This window comes from Cucurbita pepo, chromosome LG20 (assembly GCF_002806865.2).
Source record: "Cucurbita pepo subsp. pepo cultivar mu-cu-16 chromosome LG20, ASM280686v2, whole genome shotgun sequence".
Lineage (NCBI taxonomy): Eukaryota > Viridiplantae > Streptophyta > Magnoliopsida > Cucurbitales > Cucurbitaceae > Cucurbita > Cucurbita pepo.
Window position 1 is genome coordinate 915,986 of NC_036657.1, and position 25,240 is coordinate 941,225.

Sequence of the window (25,240 nt, forward strand, 5' to 3'; positions counted from 1 at the left end):
TTACTTCTCTAAACCCTACTTCACGTTCAGCCACCCCCTCCCTCCCGCTACAAGCTGCTGCACTTTGCGCGGTTCTTGCTCGACGCTATCTCAGCTGTTGCCGCCGCACGCTGAAATCTCATCATCCCAACGAAACCGCCGCCGGCGGTCTCCCTCTCAAATCTTGTCGCCTCTTCAAGCTATCAGAGTTACTTATCTCTGTCTTTATTTTTAGCAACACAGTGGTTCAGCCTCTTTCCCGCGCCGTTGGTGAGATAGCGCTGCCGCAGCTCATTCTTCAGATCCTCAAGGTTTTATTTATTAATTTTGTTTCGTTGGTTGAGCATTTTTATTTATATTGTTGTTGATTTATTCTTCAACCAGTGTTTGACTAGCCTAAATGAAAACATAAAATTAAGAATGTTTACATTACAAGTTAGGAAAACAAGATTGAATCAATTAATAAAAAGGAACAAAAAACGTATCGTTCTTATCCGAATCGATAAATTAAGAGGAAAAAAATATTGAAGAAGACGAACAAAGCAAATAACATATCATTCTTTTCAGCACTGATTTGAAACATTCTAATTTCAGGGGTCCCAAACAGGGGGCGAGTGAGAATTAGAAGTCACTGCAATGGTGGTACTGGACGAGAATGTTCCATGCTCATCAGAGGCCGTGGCAATGAACAAAAGGCGCAAAAGGAAGAGAACGAAGAAAAATATTCCTTCAACAGGTGCGGAAGAATCAGAACTTCAAAACCCAATGGAAGGTGAAGAAGAAGAGGAAGGAGATGCGGAAGGTAATGTACCAGAGGAGAAAGTGAAAGAAGAGGAGAAGAAGAATAAAAAGAGGAAGTCGAAAATGAAGAAGGGCGAGTTGTATGAAAATACCAGTGATGGCGAGGGAAAGGATGGTGTTGAAGGGGAAGTGGAGAAGGACAAGGAGAAAAAGAACGAGAAAAAGAAGGTTAAGACTGATGGATCGGGAATTATGAGTACCGTTTCATTTGATTCGCTTGAGTTGTCGGAGAAAACTCTCCGAGCGATTAAGGACATGGGATTTGAGCATATGACTCAGGTGAGATTTCTGCTTGGGCAAGTTATTATCAAATATTCATTAGAAATTATAGTTTGTTGGAGAGAGATTTTCTATGCACAACTTAGTTTCTGCATTCCACGGATCAAATTCAATTTCAAAGGGTAGAACTTTTACTGATAACTATTTAACTTGAGTACGAAAGCAGTAAGTATTATTTTGAGGTTGTGATTGGGAATACTGAAAAAATGTTTAGCGCCTGATTCATGGTAATCAATGTTTTGATGTTACCTATAAATAGTTTTTGATGGGGCTCGCTCCACCTCGAATGTGGGTTTAAGTTCTTTTAACGAATAGTGTGCTGGTTGTGAGGCTTCTCTTTTTGATGTGGATATGTTGATGAAACATTCATTTTCATCTCTTAGTTGATTTTAATTTAGTAGAAAAACGAATACATGGACTTGAGCATTCTCAAATTTTCTGAACATTACCAATGCAGATTCAAGCTAGAGCAATTCCACCTTTTCTGGTTGGCAAAGATGTTCTTGGAGCCGCAAGGACTGGATCCGGGAAAACCCTTGCCTTTCTTATACCTGCTGTGGAGCTGCTACATCACATATGCTTTACTCCTCGTAATGGAGCTGGTGTTATCGTTATTTGCCCAACAAGGGAGCTTGCAATGCAGGTTGGAAAAAAATTTCCCCTAGCCTGCTTTTCTCTTTTAATAAGATAGATTTTGATGTCTCCTCATCTTGATGCTTAAGGAGCTTACAATTTGTCTTTGTATGGGAAGATCCTGCTTCAGTTTTGTATTAATAAAAAAAGAATTATAATTACAAAGATACAAAATGATTACGAAGCTATAGAGTCTCAAAATTTGTGTATTGTCTCACAACTCGGACTCGCTCCCTAAATGTATCTTTAACAATTACATTTTTTAAACTGAAATAAGAACTCCATTCATGATCGAGAAGTTCCAACAAAGAGAATAAATATCTTCGTTTTAATCCTATTTCAACAAAGCAACCAACAAATACAAAATTCCTAGACATCGTAGGAATTCCTCTTTTATAACTATTTCTATGCCACAGGGCTAACCCTTACCCAAACATTCTTTTAATACTCACACAAGCATGATCATTAATAACCTTTTTCTTGTTATTTTCCATCAACATTCCTTCCATCTCTTGGTATTAGTACGGACTGACCTTCTTTATTTATTTATTATTATTATTTTTTTTTATGATAATTTAGACACATGAAGTGGCAAAAGAGCTTCTCAAATATCATTCACAGACACTTGGCCTTGTTACTGGTGGTTCTAGCAGACAAGCCGAGGCTGATCGTATTACAAAGGGGGTCAATCTATTAGTAGCAACCCCTGGTCGACTTCTTGACCATCTTCAGCATACTAAGAATTTTGTGTTTAAAAATTTGAAGGTATGGGTGGCCTATTTTTCATTTTCTTGGCGTTGTTGATGTATTTTGTTGGAAATCATTTTCCTTAGTGCCAAGTGGAAAATGGATTCTTAAAAATTTGTTGCTGCTAACCTTTGGTCTGCTCCTCATGCACTCTATTTATTTATTTTTTTATTTTTTTATTTTTTTTTTGTCCTTAGTTTTCTTGGATAAGAAACTACTCCATTGATAATAGACTACATCATCGATGAAGTTGGTTTTTATCACCTCTAAAGAATTTCAATTTTCATTTTCTATTCTGATTTGCATTGTGTAACTCATCAAATTATGTTGGTAATTTACTTGTGTTATCCTCAGTCTTATAAATGTATCGTGACGTCCTATTCTCTCTGAACTTTTTTGCAGTGCCTCGTAATTGATGAAGCTGACAGGATATTGGAAACCAATTTTGAGGAGGAAATGAAACAAATTATAAAGCTCCTCCCAAAGGTAATTGACCCTTGTTTGTATGTCGTCTACGATATAATAATTAGGCTTTTTCAAGACTGTCCTGTTAACTGTTAAAAGTTGCCATGTCACCTGTATGCCTTAACAAATGGGGTGAAATGTAGTTTGGGGTGGGGGTGCGTTATATTTTTTATGGTGGTGGTTATTATTTTCCTCGTGCAATACTGTAATCTGATTGTATTGCAATTTGCAGAATAGGCAGACTGCTTTGTTCTCAGCAACCCAAACACAAAAGGTATGTGTATTGCATTCAACTATTGTTCTTTTCTCTCTTCATGGTTTTTTCCTCCTCTACCATCAACATATATACTATTGTTACTTTATGAGTTTCTATTCCTTTGTTCATTTGGATTGATTTTGCTTCTCTCCCTCCCTGCTGATCTTCCGGAAAAAAAATACAGGTTGAGGATCTTGTCCGCTTGTCGTTTCAGTCAACTCCTGTTTATATTGATGTGGATGATGGGAGAACAAAGGTAACATGACCTGCTGATCTTTATATGTTTATTTCAAATATTAGTCCTTTTGATTTATTGTTGGACATATTTGTTATTGTAGGTCACAAATGAAGGGTTGCAACAAGGTTATTGTGTTGTGCCCAGTGCTAAGAGATTCATTGTTCTATATTCCTTCTTGAAGAGAACTTTATCTAAGAAAGTTATGGTCTTCTTCTCATCTTGTAACTCTGTCAAATTTCACGCGGACCTTCTTAGATACATTAAGGTTGATTGCATGGATATTCATGGAAAGCAAAAACAGCAGAAGAGAACTTCTACCTTCTTTGCCTTCAATAAGGCTGAGACAGGGATCCTACTATGTACTGATGTTGCTGCACGTGGACTTGACATCCCTGCTGTTGTAAGTCATCCTCTTTTTTAGCTATGTCAATACATTTCTCTGCCCTCGCCCTCACTAGCACAAACGCTCGTTGCCACCAAAACTGCCGTTTTATCACGAATGGTTGGATGGAGGATATGATCACCCTTGAATACATTGATTGGATGGATTTTTGTAAAGAAGAGAATTTCATTGATAAATAATTTNTGATGAGAGACTACAAGTAGATTGCTTGATCGTGATGAGAGGCTATAATCTTAGATGTATGTACATTTACACCAGTGCATCGCATGAAAAGGAACGAATCCGTAAAAATTGTTAAGCAGATAAAGTTCTCTAAATCTTTTATTTTCTCCGCCTCTTTTAAGGTCAATCATCAATCAACGTACTTCACGTCAACATAGCTACATACTGTTGAATGCTCTCTGATTCTTTTGTAGTGTGTGTGGGTATATTTATAGTGTTTGTTTTGGTATTGTAGCTCCTTTTTAGCTCTGAAGTTCTTCGAGAGTTGCAGTGTGGGAATACTTCCTATAGTGTTTGTTTGACATCTTTGTAGTGTTTTAGTTCTGTTAGTATAATCCCGTAAGGATGAAGATTAAAACTAACAACGTTTATTCAATTACTATAGATCTGATAAACATTCGTATCTTATTCATAGCTGGCATCTGAAATCTATTTTCATTAGGAATTGACATATTGAAATATACTTATTTAAGGATAATAATACGTCTTAAAGCCATTTAACTTTGTCTTATTTTTTGTGTGTCTCAGGATTGGATTGTGCAGTACGATCCTCCAGATGAACCTAAGGTGCTTATTGCTGCTTAATAGCAGTCACGACCCATTTAATGTTGAGTTTAATGTTGTGTGAAATTATTTGTCTTAGGAATATATTCATAGAGTTGGTCGAACAGCTCGAGGCGAAGGTAGCAAAGGAAATGCACTACTTTTCTTGATTCCTGAAGAGCTTCAATTTCTTAGCTATCTAAAGGTTTGTATTTTCCCTCAAAATTTATATGCACTGTCCGAGGTGTCAGATTATCTTCTTCTCAGGGTTTAGTAGATTAATATCTTGTGTGGTTGATGTTTTATTACCAGGCAGCAAAAGTTCCTGTCAAAGAGTACGAGTTCAGCGATAAAAAACTGGCCAACGTGCAGTCTCACCTGGTAAATTCATTCCCCATTTGTTCTCAGCAGTAACACGTTAGCACAAGCACATAACTCTGAAATATTGAATGATCCAGGAGAAGCTGGTCGGCAGTAATTATTATTTGAACCAGTCGGCTAAGGATGCTTACAGATCCTATTTATTAGCTTACAATTCACACTCTATGAAAGATATCTTCAATGTCCACCGCCTTGACCTGCAGGTACTGATCTCAATTTCTTTTTATGCATCCCATCCCATATATTGAAATCCAGAACGTGCCTCTATGTACACATCCATTTTCTTCTGAAATCTTTGTGAGGAGCTTCATTAACTTATAAATTTGGTTGGATACAAGTCTTCTGTGCTGGAATTCGTGTAACTCGATTCGGGAAGCTTCCTATATTTACACTTGTAGTTGGTATGTGAACAGGGTATTGCTGCTTCATTCTGCTTTTCCAACCCTCCAAAGGTCAACCTTAACATCGACAGCAGTGCCTCAAAATTCAGGAAGAAAACGCGTCAAGTAGAAGGGAGCAGGAACCGATTCAGTGAGAGCAATCCTTACGGGAGAAACAATGCGGATGATGAGAGACAATTTGTAAGATACTAGCTGAATCTATCCATCTATGAATGACTTCACAAAAAATTATTATTCTTTACTGAGCAAATTTTTATTTTTAGATTAAGAATTTGTAGGACGAGGATTTGAACCTCACATTTTTAGTCGAGAGTATATGTTTTATAGTAGCTTAGCTACACCGGCCTGTAATGATTCATTTATATGATGATTGTAATCAAATGAGATTTTATATCCTAATATTTGTATGAGAGAAATCTTTTGAATTACTCGAATTAGATAATTGACTTTTCTTCATAGCTTAAGCTACCGTGGTTAATGTTACCCTTGTTTTTTTTTAATATAATTTTTAATTTGATAAGTTGTAATAATTATATGAAATTTGTTACTATAATTATTTTCTTGAATTCTTTTTTTATTTAGTAAATTATAATTTTTTTGTGTTCTCTATACAAATGGATTTGAGAGTAATTTAATTATTTATCAAATTGAATCCAATGATTAATATATGATTATTGCGTCACCAAATAGATAATTATTTATTAATTAGAAAAGAAAGCTCTCTAGAGTTTCTCAATGGCTGCTTACTAGCCACTCCAACTAATTAAATGTGTAACAACTAAGAATATTATGATTTAGACAGAAGTCATATTTAAATGTGTAACTACTACGCATATTTGGACCAATTGTCGTGTGCCACGTTTCCACTACTTTTCCATTGTGTTTGATATGTCCATCCCAAATATTTGGCCTGGAATTGCACGCAATTGAAACGACACCGTTGGATTTTGCCACGTGTTTTAATGGAATTCCGATTGCTTCTTAAATCATAACAAACTTAACTGCCTCGCAAATGTCTACGTCTGTGCTACGTCATCGTCTTCGTCAGCAGACCAAAAATCGACTCTTTTATTATTTTCATTAATTGTTTTCAGGATATTTTATGGCGTGGATAAATCTAAAAAAAATATTAATATTAAATTAAATTAAACAATATATATATTTTAAGTTTTTCAAAACAAAATTTTGAAAACACCCCTAAAAAATATATAAGAAAAGAAAGAAACGGTTTAAAAAATTAAATAGTTATAATTTAATAAAAATAAATAAAAGGATAGAATTAAAATGGTAAATTAATATATTATTTTAAAATTATTATTCATGTGTGTCTTGAAGTGGGATTTTTCAATGTATTGGTTGGAAGGAATATTCCAATGGTCAGCTTGACCGTATTTTCTGAAAGGAGTCAAAATAACAGAAAAATAACTAATAATATTAATTAGCATTTGCTTACACCAAATAATAATAATAATAATAATAATAATAATATTTTGGATAATCTTCAATTTAATTTTTTATTTTTTATTTTTGAAAGTTTCAATTTAATTTTTTTAATTAGGAATTTAAAAATGTAATTTCCTAAGACGAGGGCGGTTTGAACGGAAGGTCAAAAGCAGCGGCTGATTCAAAATCGGGTTGCCTATTCCCCATTTCTCCACCCAACTTCCATCTTCCCTCCCATCTTACGTCTCGTCTTCGTCTCTCTCTCTCTCTCTAGATTCTCTGTTATATAACCCCGCCAGGTAGTGAGAGGTTTCTGGCGTAGATCATTCGGAACGATTCTGCGAGTTAGGGTTTTGTTATTTCGTTTCGGTTTCTGGAGATGGAGAATTGGAAGCAGAACACTAGGATGGAGAAGATCGGATCTCCGTTTCCTGTTCATAGCCAGGTGAGGAAGATCAAGGAGGAATCGGAGATGATCATCGATTGGAGACCGGGACAGCCAGAGATTAAACCGCCGGCGGCCGCCTTTCGAGAGATCAATCGCCAGATCTCTCGCTCTCCGCTCGGAGTGTCTGGCCGGCCGATTTCGGTCGGGGAATCGTAGAAGGAGATTGTTGATGATTGTTCTCTTTTCTAATACTACATAGTTCTGTTCTTCTTCTTCTTTTGTAAATAGTTCGTTGTTTTTTTTTTTTTCTAATAGAGAGATTTCTGGATTTTGAATATTGCTCTTCTTTCTCAACTCTCGAGTTCATGAATATCTGAAGTGTTCATGAATGATTTTTGGATTCTGTTGAGATTCTAACATGATTTGCTTATGAATTTCAAAGATTATTGATCTTGGAAAGGAATTTCTTGCTAATATTCCTTCACATACACAATCATACGAAATTGAAACTGTTCTGTAATGATACACTTATTCGAGGGAAGGAGAAAGAAAGAACAAAAGAAACTGAACTCGGATGCAACAAAGACAACATTCTGAGTTATTTCTACTGCCAAGCCAAAGCAAAGGCTTGATCCGTGTACTGTATTAAGCCCTTCAGTTTGAAACCATACTCTCAGTTTCCTTGACAAAGCCATCGCCAGTCCAATCTTTATCAGATTGCAGGCCTTTCTTCACAGCTTTTCTCTGCTCAATTGCTTCCCGCTGCCTCCGAACCAAATCCGTGTGCGTCGTGAAGTATGGAAGGGAAGCCCTGTTTCACCGGGAATTCGTTAGTGTGACCGATGTTCGAGGGGATCGAGTCGTGTTCTATTAAGAACTGCTATTGATTTCAAACTCCAAACTTACCCTCTGAAATCTTCAATGGATGAGAAGTTGTGAAGTTTCATGAAGTCCTTCAGCTCAGCACAGAGTTTCTTAACGAGGCCATAACCATGCATCATCACTCCCGTGCACACCTGCATATGAATGCAACTTCCTCAGCATACAATAATAGTACACCATTACGAATATCCTAAAACCAAAGGACGTCCGAGCCATTACGACCAGTTTCGTTAAATGAACTAGTTGATGTCGCAACGTAAATCATAGGCTATAATTTTGTGAGATCTCACATCGGTTGGAAAGGAGAACGGAGCATTCCTCTTCAGGGTGTGAAAACCTCTCCCTAGCAGACACGTTTTAAAACCTTGAGGGAAGCCCAGAAAGGAAAGTTCAAAGAGTACAATATCTGCCAATAGTGAGTTTGGGTTGTTACAAATGTTATTAAGGCCCGTCACTGGACAGTGTGCCAACAAAGACGCTGGGTTCCCAAGAGGGAGGAATTGTAAGATCTCACATCGATTGAAGAGGGGAACGAAACATTTTTTATAAGAGTGTGGAAATATCTCTCTAGTAGATGCGTTTAAAAAACCTTGAGGGGAAACTCAAAAGAGAAAGTACAAAGAGGACGATATCTGCTAGCAGTAGGCAGGACTAGTCACCGAGAGGTGTGCCAGCGAGGACGTAGGGCCCCAAGGAAGATGGATTGTAAGATCTCACTTCAGTTGGAGAGAGGAACGAAACATCCTTACAAGGGTGTGGAAACTTCTCCCTAATAAACGCATTTTAAAACCTTAAGAGGAAGTCTAGAAGAGAAAGCCCAAAGATAGCGGTTGGCTTGGGCAGTTACAAATTTCTCGTTGTACCTGAACAGTGTTTGCTCCGAGTAGAATAAACTCGGCAGCATCTCCACCGGTTTCGACACCTCCAATGCCAGAAAGAGAGTAGTCTGCATCATTAAATTCCGCCTTCATCATTTTTGCGATGTTCAACACTTTACCAAGAGCAATAGGATGAACTGCCTTGGAAGAGTAGCCTCCTGGAGTTGAGTACCTAACAACATACAGATTGAACCACATCCAATATTTCAGCTGAATGCTAATTCAACACACAATCATTCTACATCGACGAGTTCAAAAGTTCGAATTAGCAAACCCCTCAACACAAGGCTCGGGGCGTAACGTCTTGAGATCGATTCCCATTACACTCATGATCGTGTTGATAGCCGCTATCCCCTCGCAACCCGATTTCAGAGCCACCCTAGCAGGCTTTACAAAAGAAGAATTGTACTATGCATCAGTTCATACAACCATATATACTCATTCAAATACAAGAACAGCAAAACTACCTGTGAAATGTCAGTGATATTGGGAGTCATTTTAGCCCAGACAGGGATTGTAGCTTTAGCATTAATCCATCCACAAACCTCTTCCAAAAGCGCACAATCTTGCCCGACTGCAGCGCCCATTCTCCGTTCGGGCATGCCGTGAGGGCACGAGAAGTTGATTTCAAATGCATCCTGAAAGTAAGAGACATAAACATTCAATGACACGAACTGTTCTTGGTAATAAACACGCGGTAAAGAAGGCATAGATCGTAGGCATACAACTCCGGTTTGTTCGACTCGATCGATAAGTTCTTCCCAAGCAGCTTTGTTATACTCCTCCATTATTGAAGCAATGAGAATCCTATCAGGATACTCCTCCTTCAGTTGCTTAAACTCTTTCAACATAGTTTCAAGGGGTCTGTCGCTTATCAATTCAATGTTCTCCCACCCAATGATCTGCCCTTTTGCAGAGCCATTTGAATCTGCTCGAAGCCGGGCATATCTAGGCGTTACATTTATTACTTTGGCTGCATCTAGTGACACCTAACAGAGACAAAGATCCATGAAAATACAAGAAATGGACATGCCAGCCAATGAAGAACAGATAGCAAAACCAGTAATGTTCTTCCAGCCAAAGATTAATCTAAATATCTCTTTCTCCAAACACTAATCATATTCCTAATCAAGAACAATCTCTAAGATGAAATCACAGATCAGTAGATTACACTAACAGCAACCAATTCGCCATTCAAAAATCAAATCATAAGCTAACGGAATCAACACACTACGAAATCGAAATCAAAAGCGAGAGAACTTACAGTTTTGGCAATCACAGCGCCCCAACCTTCATCAAATGCCCTCTTCATAACCGTATAGTTAGTTCCCGGCGGACCCGACCCAATTACAAACGGGTTAGGCATGTGCAATCCATTAACCGTCACACTGAGATCAGGCTCCGCCTGACCTTCACCGGCGGCCACCACTCTGAACCCAACTCTATTTCGACGAGGCAAACGCATCCGAGACCGATTCAGCGCGAGCTCGGACATTGGGTTTCTAGTTCTGATCTGGGTAAAATCCAACGACGCCATGGATCAAGAAATTCAAGCTCTCTGCAACAGAAAATCCTGTAATGGAACAGAAGGAGAAGAAGAAGATGGGTAACTCAATCTGAGATGTAATATTCGATCAAGAAAGATGGAAAGGTGGGGCATGAAGAATCATCCTCGTCAATTTCCTTCTGGATTTATAAACGTATTCAATTTAATAATGATGAATGAATCGGATTAGTAATTTAATAATTTATTTTAAATAAGCAAATAAATTCGATAATTAATTTTAATAGTTCATCTCACTAACAGGTGTTTCTTTGGATGGTAACTAGAAATGGAAATAAATAAATAAATAAAAAGTAAGAGATTTATTAATATAAACCGACTTAAAATAAATTATTTAACCCGACAGCCCAATTCTACGAGAAATTGGGCCGGGCTTAATTCTAAATTTGGCCCAGTGGGCCCAAATGCAAGATGGTCTTTTCTTGACGCGGGCTGGCCCATTAGCGAATCAGAGAGTTAAATAATATCCTCTTTTTTTTTCAAGAAATTAACTTTAATTTAAAAATAAATAGATATTTTTCTTAATAAAAATATATAAAAAATCGTTAAATAGTAATAATAAAGGAGTGGAGCGGGACATTTCTAACAAAAAGGGAGGGAAAACGTCATGTCGGATCTTGCCATGACGTCAGCAGCAAGTTGCTAAAACGACAGCCCAATTACCGTTTTGGACACATGCTCATCTCCCTTCACTTCCACACGTCTATATTTAAACACTAAAAAAATTAATTTAAAAGGTTAAAATATAAAATAATTATTTTCTGAATTTTAATTGGCAAAATTAATATTTATAATTTAATTTATTGATTTAAAAGGATGGAGATTAAAATGACTATTTTAATGATAAGAAATAAAAATGAGAAGCTCGTGCTAAAAAAACTATTTAATTAATGTACAAAATTGACAATATAATAGAAAAAATATATATTTAATTTTAAAAAATAAATAATAAAAAAAAGGCTGTCTAAATCAAATTGATAATAAAAATGAATAAATATTTATCCCACTTTACAAGTGGCATGGAGGCGTTGAGGAGGTTCATGCACCCTTCACATCCACCTGTAAATATTATATATTTAATTTAATTATGTCATTTTCGTAATTTTGTTTTTATTATTTTAAAATTCATTGGATAAATCGCTTTCTTTTTACTTTCCAATTTCCCTTTTCCGAAGCCTTCCTGAACCATCCTTTTGTCTTCCTTAAATTAAACTTTTATCCTCTGTTATCCACTCACACCGTAATTTGAAATTTCAACCAATCGCTATCTCCCACGTCACACACATATTCTTTTTTATTTTTTCTTCCTTAAAATTCCACCAACTAAATAATTATATGTTATAATATAATTAATCAATATTATCTATTTTTCAAAATTTTCAATAACGATTCTGCAAGTTTTCAAAATATTTAGATGGATGAAATTAAATAATTATAAAATTCGTTTAATTTTAAGGGAATTGATCTATTAAACGAACACGACTCTCCACAATGGTATGATATTGTCCACTCTGACCATAAACTCTCATGGTTTTGCTTTCGGCTTCCCAAAAAACCTCATACGAATGGAGAGAGTATTCTTTGATTATAAACCATGATCATTTCCTAAATTAACCCGTGGGACTTTCATTATCCAACGTGATTAAATGATGAATTGGTAAGAAAAGTGGAGGATTTAATTTTATTTGTTTATTTATTGTTATGAGCACATGGGAAATGTGAGCTTAATTACGATTTTTCCAAAAATGTTTGGCTAAAAGAAACGGGCTGCCTGTGGCTGCCGTACCCTTTTCAACGGCAACGCAATGGAATCTTCCTTTTTTTCAACACTACCAAAAAAAAAAAAGATTTTCACCTTTATTTATTTTATGTATAATTAAGGTTTATTTGTAATTTAAGTAAAATTAAATAATATTTAATCTGCCTCGTACAACTAACCCTCCACTGCCACTAGAAAATTAGAAGAAATATAAAATCTCAACTATTTAAGTATTTTATTCAATAATGTTAGGTAGATGATATAAATTTATCTATATGATGTCAATAACACGTGGATATGTTTGTATTTTTAAATGTGGATATATATTGTTCATCCTTGAAAAGAAAAATTATGATGTTGGAAGTTAATTAAATTTTGAAGAAAATGATTTCAACAATTAGTTTTATTTGTTTAAGAACTAATGGATCAATTTGTTGTTCGATTTTAGAACAGAATGAGTAGCAAGGGGATGTTAATAATGAGTCTCTGGATATTGTTTGTGTTCAGCATAAAAAATGAACTGATGTTTTCTGAATTGAGGAAAATTTTTAAATAGAACGGAACAAAAATTCTCCGAAATTCTGCAGCGGATTGGATTCGACTGATTGGAGATTCAGAGATTCAGAGAAGCTACAGATTCAAATGGAAAAGAAAAGGAGTATATACAAAAAGTAAATCGGAATCCCGCTAGTTTATGTACAGATCTCAGAATTTGGCCGGATCTTTAAACTTCCAGGGGTTCGAATCCTTCATTCCACCGCCGATTCACCGATCAGATCTCGATTCCTTGCACACAAACGGATGTGTCAATAACTGCGCCACCGTCCACCTCTTGCTCGATTCCTTCTGCAAGCAACACTCGACGAAGCTCCGAAAGTCCTCCGACGCATCCTCCGGCAGCGTCGGCGGCTCGCCGAAGCAAATCGCACACATCAGAGTCGCCCAATCTGGTCTCTGACCAGGCGGTAGGAAAGGAAAATGACCTAAATAGAGCTCCAGAAGAGTAAGCCCCAAACTCCATATGTCGCCGGCGTAACCGTTGTAATTTCCGCCGTAAGTGTCCGGATCGAACCGCTCCGGACTCATATAAGCGCAGGTTCCGACGTAGGAATTGCAAGCATCCAAAGTCCGGCACATGATCTTACTAACTCCAAAATCGGCAATCTTAACCTCCATATTCTTATTCACCAACAGATTCGACGGCTTAATATCGCGATGAATGATTTTGTGAGAGTGAAGATAGTGAAGTCCGTTAAGAACCTGACGCGCGACGTGAGCGAGCGTCGCTTCTGACAACGTCGAGTTCTTCTTCAAGAGCGAATCAAGCGATCCTAGATCCATATACTCCATCAAAATCGTAACGTCTCCAGACGGCTTCTCGAAGATTCCATGGCACTGAACGACGTAAGGAGAGTCAGTACGGCGGAGAATCTCCATCTCTCTGAAAACCTGGCGACGAACGGTTGGATCGCAGTCACCGTGGACAACCTTGAGAGCGTAGGTTGCGGAGGTACGCTTGTGGCGGACTTTGTAGACGGTGCCGCCGTTGCCATGGCCGAGGACTTGAAGCTTTTCGAGGTCGGAGGCAGCGGGAGCGGCGGCGGCGGCTGTAGCGGCGGGAGCAGCAGCGGAGGATGGAGGGAGAGGGAGAGGGAAGCGGGGACGGCAGTCGGAGAGGTCGGGGAGGCGGAGGTTCAACTGGCGGCGATCACGAACCAGAGCCATTAGATAGATGGAGGGATTTGGATATGGAGGTTTGGATAAAAGTGAATGGAGGAAAGGATTTGCTTAAATAAGTGAGAAGGGGAAGCACGTGGGATAGTGGTAGAAATGGAGAAAGGAAGTTACCAGGATGAACACGACTGTGGGCCCCACTTTGCTGCATGCGGAGCGGACGGATGCAAGACGGGCGTCTTTTTATTTAAAAATAAAAAACCTATTCATTTAATTAATCCCATATAATATTGGTTAAATTTTAAATTTTAAATTTAATTTTTTATCTTTGATTCAATCCACCATTTCATTCGGGTGTGTCTAGCTCTGATATCATTTGCAATAGTATAACTATAACACTAACAGATATTGTCTGTTTTATTTTGTTACGCATTGCCTTCAGTCTCACTGTTTATAACGTGTCTACTAGGAAAAGGTATTCACACCCTTATAAAAAAAATGTTTCGTTTCTCTCTCCAACAACGTGATCTTAGGAGAGGTGAACTCATCCCATTCTTTGGAGCCTCATTCACATTGTTTTATGGATCTTGGTGGTTGAATGTTATAGTTAGCGTGCGCCTCCCGTGCGGGGAGTCAGTCCCAAGGAAATTAGCGTCGCGTCTGCTTGAAGCTACAACATCCCACCAATCCTATCCGACGTATGATCTCACACGTACATAATTAAAATTAAGTTGGATTTAGTTTTATTAGACATAAAATTTAAAATTATATCTAATAAATAAAGTCATTTTAAAAATATTACAATATATATATATATACAACTTTCAAAATTAAAAAATAATTTAACTATTATTTAATTATGAAAACTCATTATTCTTTTAATTTAGTGAAAAAGTGGACAACTATACACAAAAACGTTAATATTTGTATAAAAATTATTATTATTATTATATAGAAATGAATAAATTATTTAAAATTCAACAAATAAATCAGTTATTAAGTTAGCCAACTACATTCGGCCATGTGACTAAGCAGGCCAAAGGCACCCCACATCATTTCTTTTTTAAAATAGAAATTATGTGTAAAGTGTGAAAATCTAAAAATTATTTATTAATTAAAAAAATAAACATGAAAACAACAAAAATCGCCATATAAATTAAAAGAAAAAATATATATATGATGCGCATTTTTTATTTATTTAGTGAGCTGTCGAAATTTGCACACAAAATAATTTATTTCCCATTTTTTTCCTCGAGGGCCTTTTCGTCTTTATGCATTTATCTTTTTGCACGAAAAATAAGAGAGGAAATTACCATTTGATTTTTAATGTTTTAATTTTTTTTAGCCCATTTTGTGACATTTTTAACCTCCAAATATATGTTACGGTAAATAAATAAAAATTATTGGAAAAACAAAAGGAAAGGATAAGATCCCGTAAGGTTAATTTTGTCAATTAAATGAAGCCGCCGCCGACATTTTTCTAGAATCCACCGTATTTTGCTCCGCTGAATATTAAAAAAATCAAAATTCCATATAATATTAAAATCGGTTGGCAAAATAGTAATTTAAATAAATAATCAAGGTACAAAAATACCCTTTAATTCCCACGTATTAAAATGTGAATTTTTTTTTTTAAACTAAGATTCCAAAATTGAACTCGTGAAAATGCCTATTATACGTTTAATTTTCACTTTTTTAATAATATTTTTTAAATATTAAAAAATAAAATAAAGTAAAAATAATCCGATTAAACTAAACAGCTTTGAATCAACAAGATCATGCCATTATAGATCGGTGTCCTTATCACACGAGAATTTTATAAATAAGAATCGGAGGAAGAAAAAAGACGTGACGTGGAGAAGACAAAAGAAAGATGCTTCTTCCCTAGTGGAGGCTTCTCTATATACAAGTTGGAGGGGGAGGGTCCTCACCCCCAAAGTTGACACTTTTTCTTTACATCTTCCTAAAAAATATGAATTTTTTTAAAGATGGGTAGCTCAAGGGGTGCCCCCATATGGGTACCCTCCAATCATTAATTTCATATGCAATTCTCAACCACCAACTTGCTCACATCCCATCAACTCCTGAGGTTGACAACGATACGTAATGAGCCAAAGTAGATAATATCTGTGTAGTGATACACTTGGACGATTACAGTATCATAGCGAGACACCTGGTTATGTGCCAGCAAGAACGCTGGATCTCAAATGGGATGGATTGTGAGATCTCACATCAATTGGACAAAGGAACAAAATATTCTTTCTAAAGATGTGAAAACCTATCCTTAATAGACTTGTTTTAAAATCATAGGGACGACGATACGTAACAGGCAAAAATGGACAGTATATGTTAGTGGTGAGTTTGAGTTGTTAGAAATGGTATCAGAGCCAAACACCGAGCAGTGTGCCAGCAAGGACGTTGGCTTCCAAGTAGCTTACTCACCTAATATTAATTATTATATTTTTAAAAGTGGATAGTTTCAAATTTAAAATAATAGTTAGAATGAAGAATGATGAATCCGCACATAATTTAATTTATTAACATTATTGTAATAACGGACCTTAATGATTCAAATATAATTTATCTGACAAACGAAGTTATAAAACTTACCATATAAAAATATGCGTGACATTAATAATAAATTAGTATAAGTTTGGAGGTTAAAGAAATAAAATTATACGGGGGGGCTAGTGCTGGAATAATGCAAAAATTAGTTAAGAATTAATTAGAAAACGAACAAAACCAAGGCGGCTGGCTGCATTGTTAAATAGTATGAAACTCCACTGCCCACAAAATGATTGGGTTCCACCACCAGTCTCGCCTTCTTTTCTTCTTCCAAATAATTTATAATATTATATATATATATATAGTCGTTTTATTTTTTGTCTTGTTTATAAATTAAATATCTCAATTTTTTGGGCGCTAGCCAAAATTGAAAATATTAAAATATTAAAATGTTATTGGATGATTATTTTATATTTTGAAATTAATTTAGAGTTATATTGATTTACTAACATCAATTATTATTTTAAAATTTAATTGATATAATTACTTAATTTAGGGGTACAAATTAATATTGTCATTTGAATAAAAAATAATTTTTTTGTTAATTAAAAATACTAAAATCATGGGAGAAATTCCAATATCGATGATTTAATTGTCAAACATTTATTTATTATTCAAAATAGTGTTAAAAATAAAGAAAAAGGATTTGGATCCGATGGGTCCAATTCCGGATCCTAAAGGGTAAAACGGGCAAATAAATAGAATCACGCAAGGTAAGATGCGAAGAAAATCAGAATTATTATAGGACGCCACGTGTCTATATATTGAAGATCGGACGACTACTAAAGCTTCGGTATCAACCAACGCCATGGAAGCGAAGCATGGAATTATGATTTTTTTATTATATATTTTTTTTCTTGTTTATTAAGAAAAGAAAAATAAAAGAAAAAGAAAAAGAAAATTGTTTCTTGGATCGAAGGAGAAGAGAGAGGGAAGAGAAGAAGCGAAGGAACTCGGTGGGTCTGTATTCTGTCGTTTGTTTTTCGTTGAAAATGGCGTTGCAGTGGATGCTATTGGCTTATACGGTGGCAGTGGAGGCTGCCATCGCCATTCTGCTCACGATTCCTTCACCGAAGCTGCTCAAGCAACGCTTCGTCTCTTTGATTTCACTCATTCTACAGCCTGCACTCTTCGTTGTGCCCTTCGCCGGCTTTCAGATTCTAGGTTTTTTTTTCCTCGTTTACTTGCGGTTCTTCTTTTATTTTGATTTTTTAATTTTGTAATTTCATTTCGCTATCCGATGTTTTCAAATCTTGACTGGAACCTGAGATCGGACCTTGATTCTTTTTTCTTTTCATTCTTTTATTTGTGATTTCTTGTTGTACTTTGTAGATATCTACTGGAAGAATGAGCACCGATTGATGTGTACATCTGAGATCTGTACAGCTGCCGAGAGAGATCGATATGAGAAATCTGTAAGTATAAATGTCTAGTTGAGTTTTTCTAATTTGTAGTGTTTTTCATTGAGTTCTCAAAGATTTAGATATAGATTATCAGACTGTTTTATTCCGTTAATGCTAGCAATCGTTAGAATTTCAAAGGATTAGAAATTGATGGAGTCTGGATACATCTACGAAATAGATTTATTTAACCCCTTCGAATTAGCAATTGTTGGAGTTCTGGAAGGAGAGTGCGTAATTGGGGCATCTTGCCCCGACCATTGAACGTCAGGAACTCTGGTTATTTTCACAATATAATTTCATATTGCAGTTTTTAGTATGACGATGGGAACTTACCAGTTCTGAATGTTTACCAAGTAGCTTCTATTTCCCTTTCCCTATCCCTATTCGCATTCTTCTATTTGCAATTAAGGAGGTCTATTATCCTACAGATAGGAGAAGTTTTCCTATTGTTCTTGATCATGATCCTACTGATGTAAATTCCTTCTCGTACAAGCAAGATTGAATCCTATAAACCTTTTGGAGAGCAAAAGATTGAAGTGTTAGAACAACTCTTTGAAGTATATGACTCTACTCATAGTTTTATATGTTGTTGTATGTGAATCTGGTTTGATGATGCCCTATATCATTTTCGTATGATTTGATCGGATATTGAAATGGTTGAGGAGGTGGAGTGGAAATGATGTTATGGTTAAAGTTCAAATCATTAGAAACTCAAATGTCACATATGCTTGAACGAGACTGAGTAGGGTACATCAAAGATTTGGTAATGATTAGAACTTGGTGAACAACGTAGTGGTTGTCATAGATTTGCTTGTCAAAATAAGAAGTTGGTGTGTAGTGGGATGGGTGGGTGGGTGGGTGGGTGGCTGAGGGGTGGGTTGGAAAAAACGAGGTAAATTAGAACTGAACCAAGTAATTAGCAATGTGTTGCAGTTTCTGGATGAGGTAGGTAAGCGTCTTTCTAAGTGATGAATTCTCTCCCCAAGTAATCCTTTTCTTCTAAAAATGGTCGCAATCTACTAGAAATAGATGGCCTTAGGATGCCTTCTTATTGGAGGATCATGATACTTCCCAAAAGTCGAAATTCTTAAGCNCAAAAATCGAAATTCTTGATCAATGGAGGAACAATATCACCATTTTTGTTCAATAAGATACCAAAGTGGATGATTGACTCATTCCATACGAGAAATAATCGCAGGAAATCCTTTGATAACACGGATTCCTATTTCTCAATGATATCCCACGATCAAGACAATTGGCTAAATCCCGTGAAACCATTTCATAGAAGTTCATTGATATCTTCTTTCTATAAAGCAACTCGACTTCAATTCTTGAATAATCCACATCACTTCTGCGTCTATTGTAACAAAATATTCCCTTTTTATGAAGCTAGTTGCTCACTCCCCTCTGGACACATGAAAGGAACTTGAGAAGGCCCTAGTCAAAGGAATCCTTTTCATCTTCTCTCGATCCAATTTGAAGACCCATCTCTCTCTTCACATTGTAGCGTGAAATCATTCATAATGTAAATAGGGTTCTTTCTCATCTGCAATCTGGAAAACCTCACAACATGGATGGGTCTCCCTTTAATCTTGAAAACCCCCTTACGTGGAAGGTTCTGACTTGTATGCAACATAAAAAAACACACACAATGTATATGGTTCCTCTCATATGCAGTCTAATAGGTTCGCCCCCTTCTCCAATGTATGAAAAGGAAAGCATGACGCAGGAAGGATGGTAGAATTTAAGCCAAAAAAAAGAGTCGTCTCAAATAAAAAATGGGGATGTTTATTCAATGAACTTACCTTTTTCAAAAAATAAAAATTAAATACAATCTATGCGGCTATGTTGAAGCACCATATATTCATTGGTGATTTCAAAACCACCCCTATTTCACCATATTCTTGAATTTTGTTTTCGATTATCACGATCTCTGATCTGAACATAAAAACAAGGAGTTTTATTGTAGTCCAAAGTCTCCCTGATTTTGGTATGCCGGTAGTCTATGTCTGTGGGAGCATACTTTACAAGAGATGGACATAGGCAGTAGAGAGATCCCCAACTTCAATTCCCGGATTGATTCCCACCCCGTTAGCATCTCCAATCCAAGATAAGGGATTACTCCGTTTGGTCTTTTCGTTCCTGAGCCGGCTGGTAATGGACCTACTTACCTTGCTTGTGGACCATCAGCTGAGCTAATCCTGGTTCTATTAGTTGGTGGTTGCTACCAAGTCGATTTCTTTATGCCTATCAATGAGACTGCACGTCGTTCCCTTTTATCTGTGTATCAAACAGAATTGCCTTCCTTCCCTGATCTCTACTACGCTATATTATTTTTCATCTTCTTTACTTGCTCCCAATTCTAACAAAGAATGGTTATCATTCAGATCTTTAAAGCTCAGAGGAACGTGATTCTGTGTGTTTGTGCATGCCTTCTCTACTGGTATGTTACAAGAAAATCCTTCTCATCAGAAGCTTTCTCTCGTGTCAACTTCTTACCATCTAAACTACTCTAATGGATCATATGCATGCAGGTGTATCTACCGCATTTGCAAATACAACAAAGACATTGAAAGTTTGGAGGAGGTAGAAAAGAGATACAAAGACCAGTAGGTTTGAGGACATGTGTAATCAATCTCCTGTTACATGTGGGAATGGCTTTCTCCTCACGGCTGTATGATTGATACTTGAATCTTTGTTTGTACTTGGAGTATGAGAAGTATAATGTTATTAGAACATCATAACTTTGTCGTTTTAGCAGCGTTGGTCAAATATTCAGCTCTATGGGTGTGGGACTAATCCATAGTTTTGTCAATTTGGAAGTGGGATGAAATTTAATTTGGTTGACACGTGCAATCAAATTAATGAAATGAATCATGGATTTTCTTGACCTTTTCTGCTGTGGAAGCTCATGTCGGCAAAAGGATATTTGATTTGGTGGGATTCTGGTGTGAAAGAAATCTTGGATAATGTGATAAGTGACATTTTTAAATAAACATCCGTAAATGGGTTATGTCCAAATTTGGTGAAAATTAAATTTTTGCATATTTAGGCTTCAAGATTGTTATTTATTATTATTTTTTCTTTTAATTTTCCTTCTTAGAACTTCGGTTTGCAAGGTTGTATCAGGTCAATTTATGGTAATTTTAGTTGGACTTCAATTCCATTTTTTACAATATAATACTAACATTAGTCGTCAAATAATGTAACTTAAAAATACAATCTCGAGTAGTTTTTAAAATAAGAATATTAAAAAATAGATTATAAAATTAGGGTAGTGCAAACTATAGGTAGAAATAGGATAGGTTTTATGACAAGTGAACAATTGCTTACATTGTGCCAAGCTTACTACTAGTAGATATTGTCTAATTTTTACCTCCTTAGAATGTTCGTTCCCTTCTTCAACTGAAACTGATGTGGGATCTCATAGTCATGTTGTAGGCTATTGTGGCACGTCAAATGGCATGTCATGTATGCGAGTTACCTCAAATATTATATACACAATTTATCTTTGTCGGGATCAATATTTTTTAAATTCCGGTAAAAATGTATTGAATTTTTTACATTTTTAAAAAATTCACCGACGAGATAATATCAAACTTAGAGACAAATTTAATTTAAATAAAAGTTAAATATCAACTAAAGCAATATATTAATTTTAAATTAATACTTTTTCCGAAAATTTCCGAACGTGAAACATGAACCCATAAATCGTATATTTAATTTGCATTTTTGGATGTAATATAAGAAGCAGCCTTTGTGGAACGCGTTACCAGTTTCTGCTCGGATTCGAAATTCGGCTCTGGCACGTCTGTTCGTTTCCTCCATTTCATCTCTGCGTGACGATCCGACCACCCCTTCATCTAGGGTTTCGCCTCCGGTTTGTGATCGTCCTCTTTGCATCTGTAAAATTCTTTGTTTGAATCTATTTTGTATTTTTGGCGTCTATTTGCGGCCTTTTGTTTTCGTTTTTTTTTTTCTTTCAGAATTTGATTTCTGGTGGTAATTTGGATTGTTCTATTTGCAGGGCTCGCTTGGAAGTTGTCATGGCAAGTGTGATTAGATATCCTGTTGGAGCCTTGGCTCGCTTAAATTCCACCGGCGGATCCGAAATCTACGGCAACGGTCTTGGTTTTGTGCGCCTTCCGTCCCTATTTCATGTCCCTATTCGGGTAAGAATGTTTCTCTTTGTACCTTCCCCGAATTTCTTCTTTCTATTTTAATTTCATTGATTTGGAGAGTTCTAATTTGATGTTTGATTTAACCACCATGAGCTGGGTTGGGTAGTAGTCGATAAGGATAATGAAAATAGTCAATGCTTAGAGGGCAAGGTTCAAGCTAGGTGGCCTTCCCCTGAGATAGTTAAGGGGCGCACAAACTTGCCCCCAACAATCACAGATTTTAATAGAAATTCGATGATTACTTTCTGAAACGGCCAGTTCTTGGTGCTTTGATTTTGTTATGTTTGCAATTTTGCTTTTAGACTTGTTTGTTTGGGGTCTTAATGACGATCGGTTCGTTCTATTAAGAGAACCTCTTCATGACTTGTACTGTATATGAATCAGTGATGTGATGTAAACTTTTCGTTATTGCACTAAGTTTCCACTTTATGCCCTGCAAAATTCAGTTTCTATGTTTTTAACATCAACGCTAGATTTTTATGGCTATTTTCATGCGCAAGTATTTTTGTTCAGGCTCTGTAAATGGCTCAGTTCATATATGATGTTTTTAACATAAATTTACCGATAGAAACATATAGTGACGAGGGAAAATATTATCATTTAGTGGTAAAGTTTTTAGAAATTTAATTTGTACTCTAGAAAATGTTAACATTTCACGTTAGTGTGAGTTTTTTCTATGGTGTTGCATATTACATTTGAGTTTGAGTTTGATTTGGAGTGTGCTATTTTTGTCAACTTTCAAATTTTCAAATCGAAATACATATCTATTTCTTGTTAATTATGTAAATGCTTATTCTTTTAATCGGTTGTGGCAGCTATGCCCTCGGGTTTCTTATTCCAAACTCTGGAACAAGAAATTGCAATCCAGAAATTGTAGAAGCACGACAGTTAAAGCATCCATCGATGCAGAGTCATCTGGATCGGATGATCCTATTGCTCCTCTTCAGTTGGAGTCTCCAATTGGGCAGTTTTTGACCCAGATCTTGGTTAGCCATCCTCATCTTGTCCCTGCTGCTGTTGAGCAACAGCTTGACCAGCTTAAAATTGACCGCGATGCCGAGGGGAACAAGGAGGCTTCTGGTTCTGGTACTGATTTAGTTTTGTACAGGTGAGTTTCCATATCTTGCAGTAATTATTGTGTTGACAAATAACAGAACAACATAGACAATTCTCCAGTGAAAGCTTTTGTTTATTATCAGATCANAAAAAAAAAAAAACAGAGCGAGAGAGACATCAAAATTTCCTATGTTGTCATTCCTGTTCTTGGTTTAATCGTTGTAGGGTGTGAAAGGCTCTTAATGAGGTATTGAGAGGATGCAACTGAATAATAGCGATATATCGGACTAGTACATTTACATAATTGGAAAATGCTATTTATGATTTTTTTTTTGTTTGTTTACACATTATTATCTTTTGTTATGCTCCTTGAAAGAGGTTATTAATTCTTGATATTCTTGGAAATGAGAGAGTGCATGAATGTAAAAGGTTTCTGCTGGCGTTTAAACTTTCCTTTGCTAAACATGTTCACTAAAACATCCTAATAGCTAGATTTGAGGTGCTGTATTGATGATTTCTATTGCTTCTGCAATTATCAGGAGAATTGCTGAGGTGAAGGCAAATGAGAGGAAAAAGGTTTTAGAAGAAATCCTATATGCTTTGATTGTACAGAAATTCATGGATGCTAATGTTCCCCTGATATCTACAATAACCCCCTTATCTTCCGATGTTTCTGGCCGAGTTGACACTTGGTCTGCTCGTGATGAGAGCCTCGAGCATCTTCACTCGCCCGAAGCATATGAAATGATTCAGAACCACCTTGCTCTCATCCTTGGGAACAGGGTTGGTGACTCAACTTCAGTAGCACAAATAAGCAAACTCAGGGTTGGCCAGGTCTATGCTGCTTCAGTGATGTATGGCTACTTTCTTAAGCGAGTTGATCAGCGGTTTCAGCTGGAGAAGACGATAAAAGTTCTTCCAAACACGTTGAATTCAGAAGAGGGTGTAATTCAACAGGTTGCTGGAGAGGACGTGAGACCAAATATGGGAGAGAACTCGCCACCTGTTTCACCACATCCTGAAATCTCTTCCTGGCCCGATCATGATGGGAACGGCTTTGGGGAATTCGGTCGAGGTATAAAAGCTTCTAGACTTCGAAACTATGTCATGTCCTTTGATGGGGAGACACTTCAGAGATACGCAACGATAAGATCCAAAGAAGCTGTCGGCATCGTCGAGAAGCACACGGAAGCATTGTTTGGTAGACCTGAAATTGCTTTAACAGCTCAGGGAACCATCGATCCTTCAAAAGATGAAGCGTTGAAAATTAGCATTGGCTGTTTGAAGGGATTGGTTTTAGAAGCTGTTACTTTCGGTTCGTTCCTCTGGGACGTCGAAAGCTACGTGGATTCAAGGTACCATTTTGTTGTGGGTTGAGCTAATAACTCCAATGTGCCATAAGTATATGTTTGTTCTAATAACAGGAAAATCTGAGGTGGTTATACTGTATATTACTCACTACTCATGTGATCCTGACTGAAAAACTACAGAAATCTAGGGGGAGAGTTCATTTTGGGTTTTACAGGTATGTTCTTTTTCTTGCTTTGACACATTTCGAATCGCATCACTCGACGTGTTTGGATTGATTTTAGGCAGCTAAACCTAACTCAAACCTGTTGCTAGTAGACACTGTAAGGTTTTTAAAATGCGTCTGCTAGTGAGATGTTTTCACACCTTTACGAGTAATGTTTTGTTTTACCCTTTAACCGAGGTGGGATCTCACTTCCGAATTATGTGGTAATTATAGAATGGAGGGGGGTTAAAATGTTTGAAGGTGTTGGGTGAAAGTGTGTTTGAGGGGGAGGGGTAATTGAGGTGTGTAGTCAGTAGTGATGGAGAAATTTCTCACCCATTTCTGTTGCTTTTTCTGCTGATTTCACATCCGAAGTACCTGCCTTTCTTTTTCACTGTCGTCAGGGAAGGGAATGCGACGGTCAAACTTGGTGACTAATCTGCAAATAAATTCTATTACGTCACTCATTGGCATTTTAGTAATTTTTTATACCAACTTATTCTTAAATATATTTTCAACCCATATTTAAAAAATATTATATATATATATATATATATATATTTTTTTTTTTTTTTTTTTTTTTTTT

At 36.5% G+C, this 25,240-nt stretch overlaps 5 protein-coding genes across 5 annotated transcripts; 3 read left to right on the forward strand and 2 right to left on the reverse strand.

Moving 5' to 3' along the window:
* LOC111783085 (DEAD-box ATP-dependent RNA helicase 27-like) lies at nucleotides 1–5,785 on the forward strand. Its single transcript, XM_023663967.1, has 13 exons — nucleotides 1–290; nucleotides 574–1,059; nucleotides 1,517–1,702; nucleotides 2,272–2,457; nucleotides 2,842–2,925; nucleotides 3,137–3,178; nucleotides 3,345–3,416; nucleotides 3,499–3,798; nucleotides 4,552–4,590; nucleotides 4,667–4,771; nucleotides 4,879–4,947; nucleotides 5,025–5,150; nucleotides 5,361–5,785. The coding sequence occupies exons 2-13, from the start codon at nucleotides 616–618 to the stop codon at nucleotides 5,538–5,540; spliced, it is 1,833 nt and encodes a 610-aa protein (XP_023519735.1). The 5' UTR covers nucleotides 1–290; nucleotides 574–615; the 3' UTR covers nucleotides 5,541–5,785.
* A 1,816-nt stretch (nucleotides 5,786–7,601) lies between these two features.
* Nucleotides 7,602–10,647, reverse strand: LOC111783149 (dihydropyrimidine dehydrogenase (NADP(+)), chloroplastic-like). Its single transcript, XM_023664049.1, has 7 exons — nucleotides 10,204–10,647; nucleotides 9,665–9,928; nucleotides 9,407–9,577; nucleotides 9,214–9,326; nucleotides 8,925–9,111; nucleotides 8,086–8,195; nucleotides 7,602–7,990 (listed from the first exon to the last, which is right to left on the reverse strand). Exons 1-7 carry the CDS (start codon nucleotides 10,474–10,476, stop codon nucleotides 7,834–7,836), a joined length of 1,275 nt encoding a protein of 424 aa, XP_023519817.1. The 5' UTR covers nucleotides 10,477–10,647; the 3' UTR covers nucleotides 7,602–7,833.
* Nucleotides 10,648–12,747: 2,100 nt separating this feature from the next.
* LOC111782457 (mitogen-activated protein kinase kinase 9-like) lies at nucleotides 12,748–14,042 on the reverse strand. Its single transcript, XM_023663207.1, has one exon. The coding sequence runs from the start codon at nucleotides 13,985–13,987 to the stop codon at nucleotides 13,028–13,030; it is 960 nt and encodes a 319-aa protein (XP_023518975.1). The 5' UTR covers nucleotides 13,988–14,042; the 3' UTR covers nucleotides 12,748–13,027.
* Nucleotides 14,043–17,379: 3,337 nt separating this feature from the next.
* Nucleotides 17,380–20,920, forward strand: LOC111783416. Its single transcript, XM_023664339.1, has 4 exons — nucleotides 17,380–17,665; nucleotides 17,834–17,916; nucleotides 20,292–20,347; nucleotides 20,439–20,920. The coding sequence occupies exons 1-4, from the start codon at nucleotides 17,494–17,496 to the stop codon at nucleotides 20,515–20,517; spliced, it is 390 nt and encodes a 129-aa protein (XP_023520107.1). The 5' UTR covers nucleotides 17,380–17,493; the 3' UTR covers nucleotides 20,518–20,920.
* Nucleotides 20,921–21,614: 694 nt separating this feature from the next.
* LOC111783494 (UV-B-induced protein At3g17800, chloroplastic-like) lies at nucleotides 21,615–24,686 on the forward strand (the record flags this gene model as incomplete). The annotated part of the gene is made up of 4 exons (XM_023664424.1): nucleotides 21,615–21,784; nucleotides 21,932–22,076; nucleotides 22,901–23,193; nucleotides 23,681–24,686. Coding segments are annotated over 4 exons (1,446 nt in total), but the record flags the coding sequence as incomplete, so codon positions are not given.
* Between the last annotated feature and the right edge of the window lie 554 nt (nucleotides 24,687–25,240).

What these genes read in the sequence shown, in the direction of transcription:
- LOC111783085 (XM_023663967.1), top strand. Translation starts at nt 616, where the DNA reads ATGGTGGTACTGGACGAGAATGTTCCATGCTCATCAGAGGCCGTGGCA. An exon ending in GACTTGACATCCCTGCTGTT is followed by an intron (nt 3,799 to 4,551) that starts GTAAGTCATCCT and finishes TGTGTGTCTCAG; the next exon opens with GATTGGATTGTGCAGTACGA. An exon ending in CCAACGTGCAGTCTCACCTG is followed by an intron (nt 4,948 to 5,024) that starts GTAAATTCATTC and finishes TGAATGATCCAG; the next exon opens with GAGAAGCTGGTCGGCAGTAA.
- LOC111783149 (XM_023664049.1), bottom strand. Translation starts at nt 10,476, where the DNA reads ATGGCGTCGTTGGATTTTACCCAGATCAGAACTAGAAACCCAATGTCC. An exon ending in GAGTCGAACAAACCGGAGTT is followed by an intron (nt 9,578 to 9,664) that starts GTATGCCTACGA and finishes TCTTACTTTCAG; the next exon opens with GATGCATTTGAAATCAACTT. An exon ending in TCGGAGCAAACACTGTTCAG is followed by an intron (nt 8,196 to 8,924) that starts GTACAACGAGAA and finishes ATTCATATGCAG; the next exon opens with GTGTGCACGGGAGTGATGAT.
- LOC111782457 (XM_023663207.1), bottom strand. Translation starts at nt 13,987, where the DNA reads ATGGCTCTGGTTCGTGATCGCCGCCAGTTGAACCTCCGCCTCCCCGAC.
- LOC111783416 (XM_023664339.1), top strand. Translation starts at nt 17,494, where the DNA reads ATGGCGTTGCAGTGGATGCTATTGGCTTATACGGTGGCAGTGGAGGCT. An exon ending in CGCCGGCTTTCAGATTCTAG is followed by an intron (nt 17,666 to 17,833) that starts GTTTTTTTTTCC and finishes TGTACTTTGTAG; the next exon opens with ATATCTACTGGAAGAATGAG. An exon ending in GAGATCGATATGAGAAATCT is followed by an intron (nt 17,917 to 20,291) that starts GTAAGTATAAAT and finishes GTTATCATTCAG; the next exon opens with ATCTTTAAAGCTCAGAGGAA.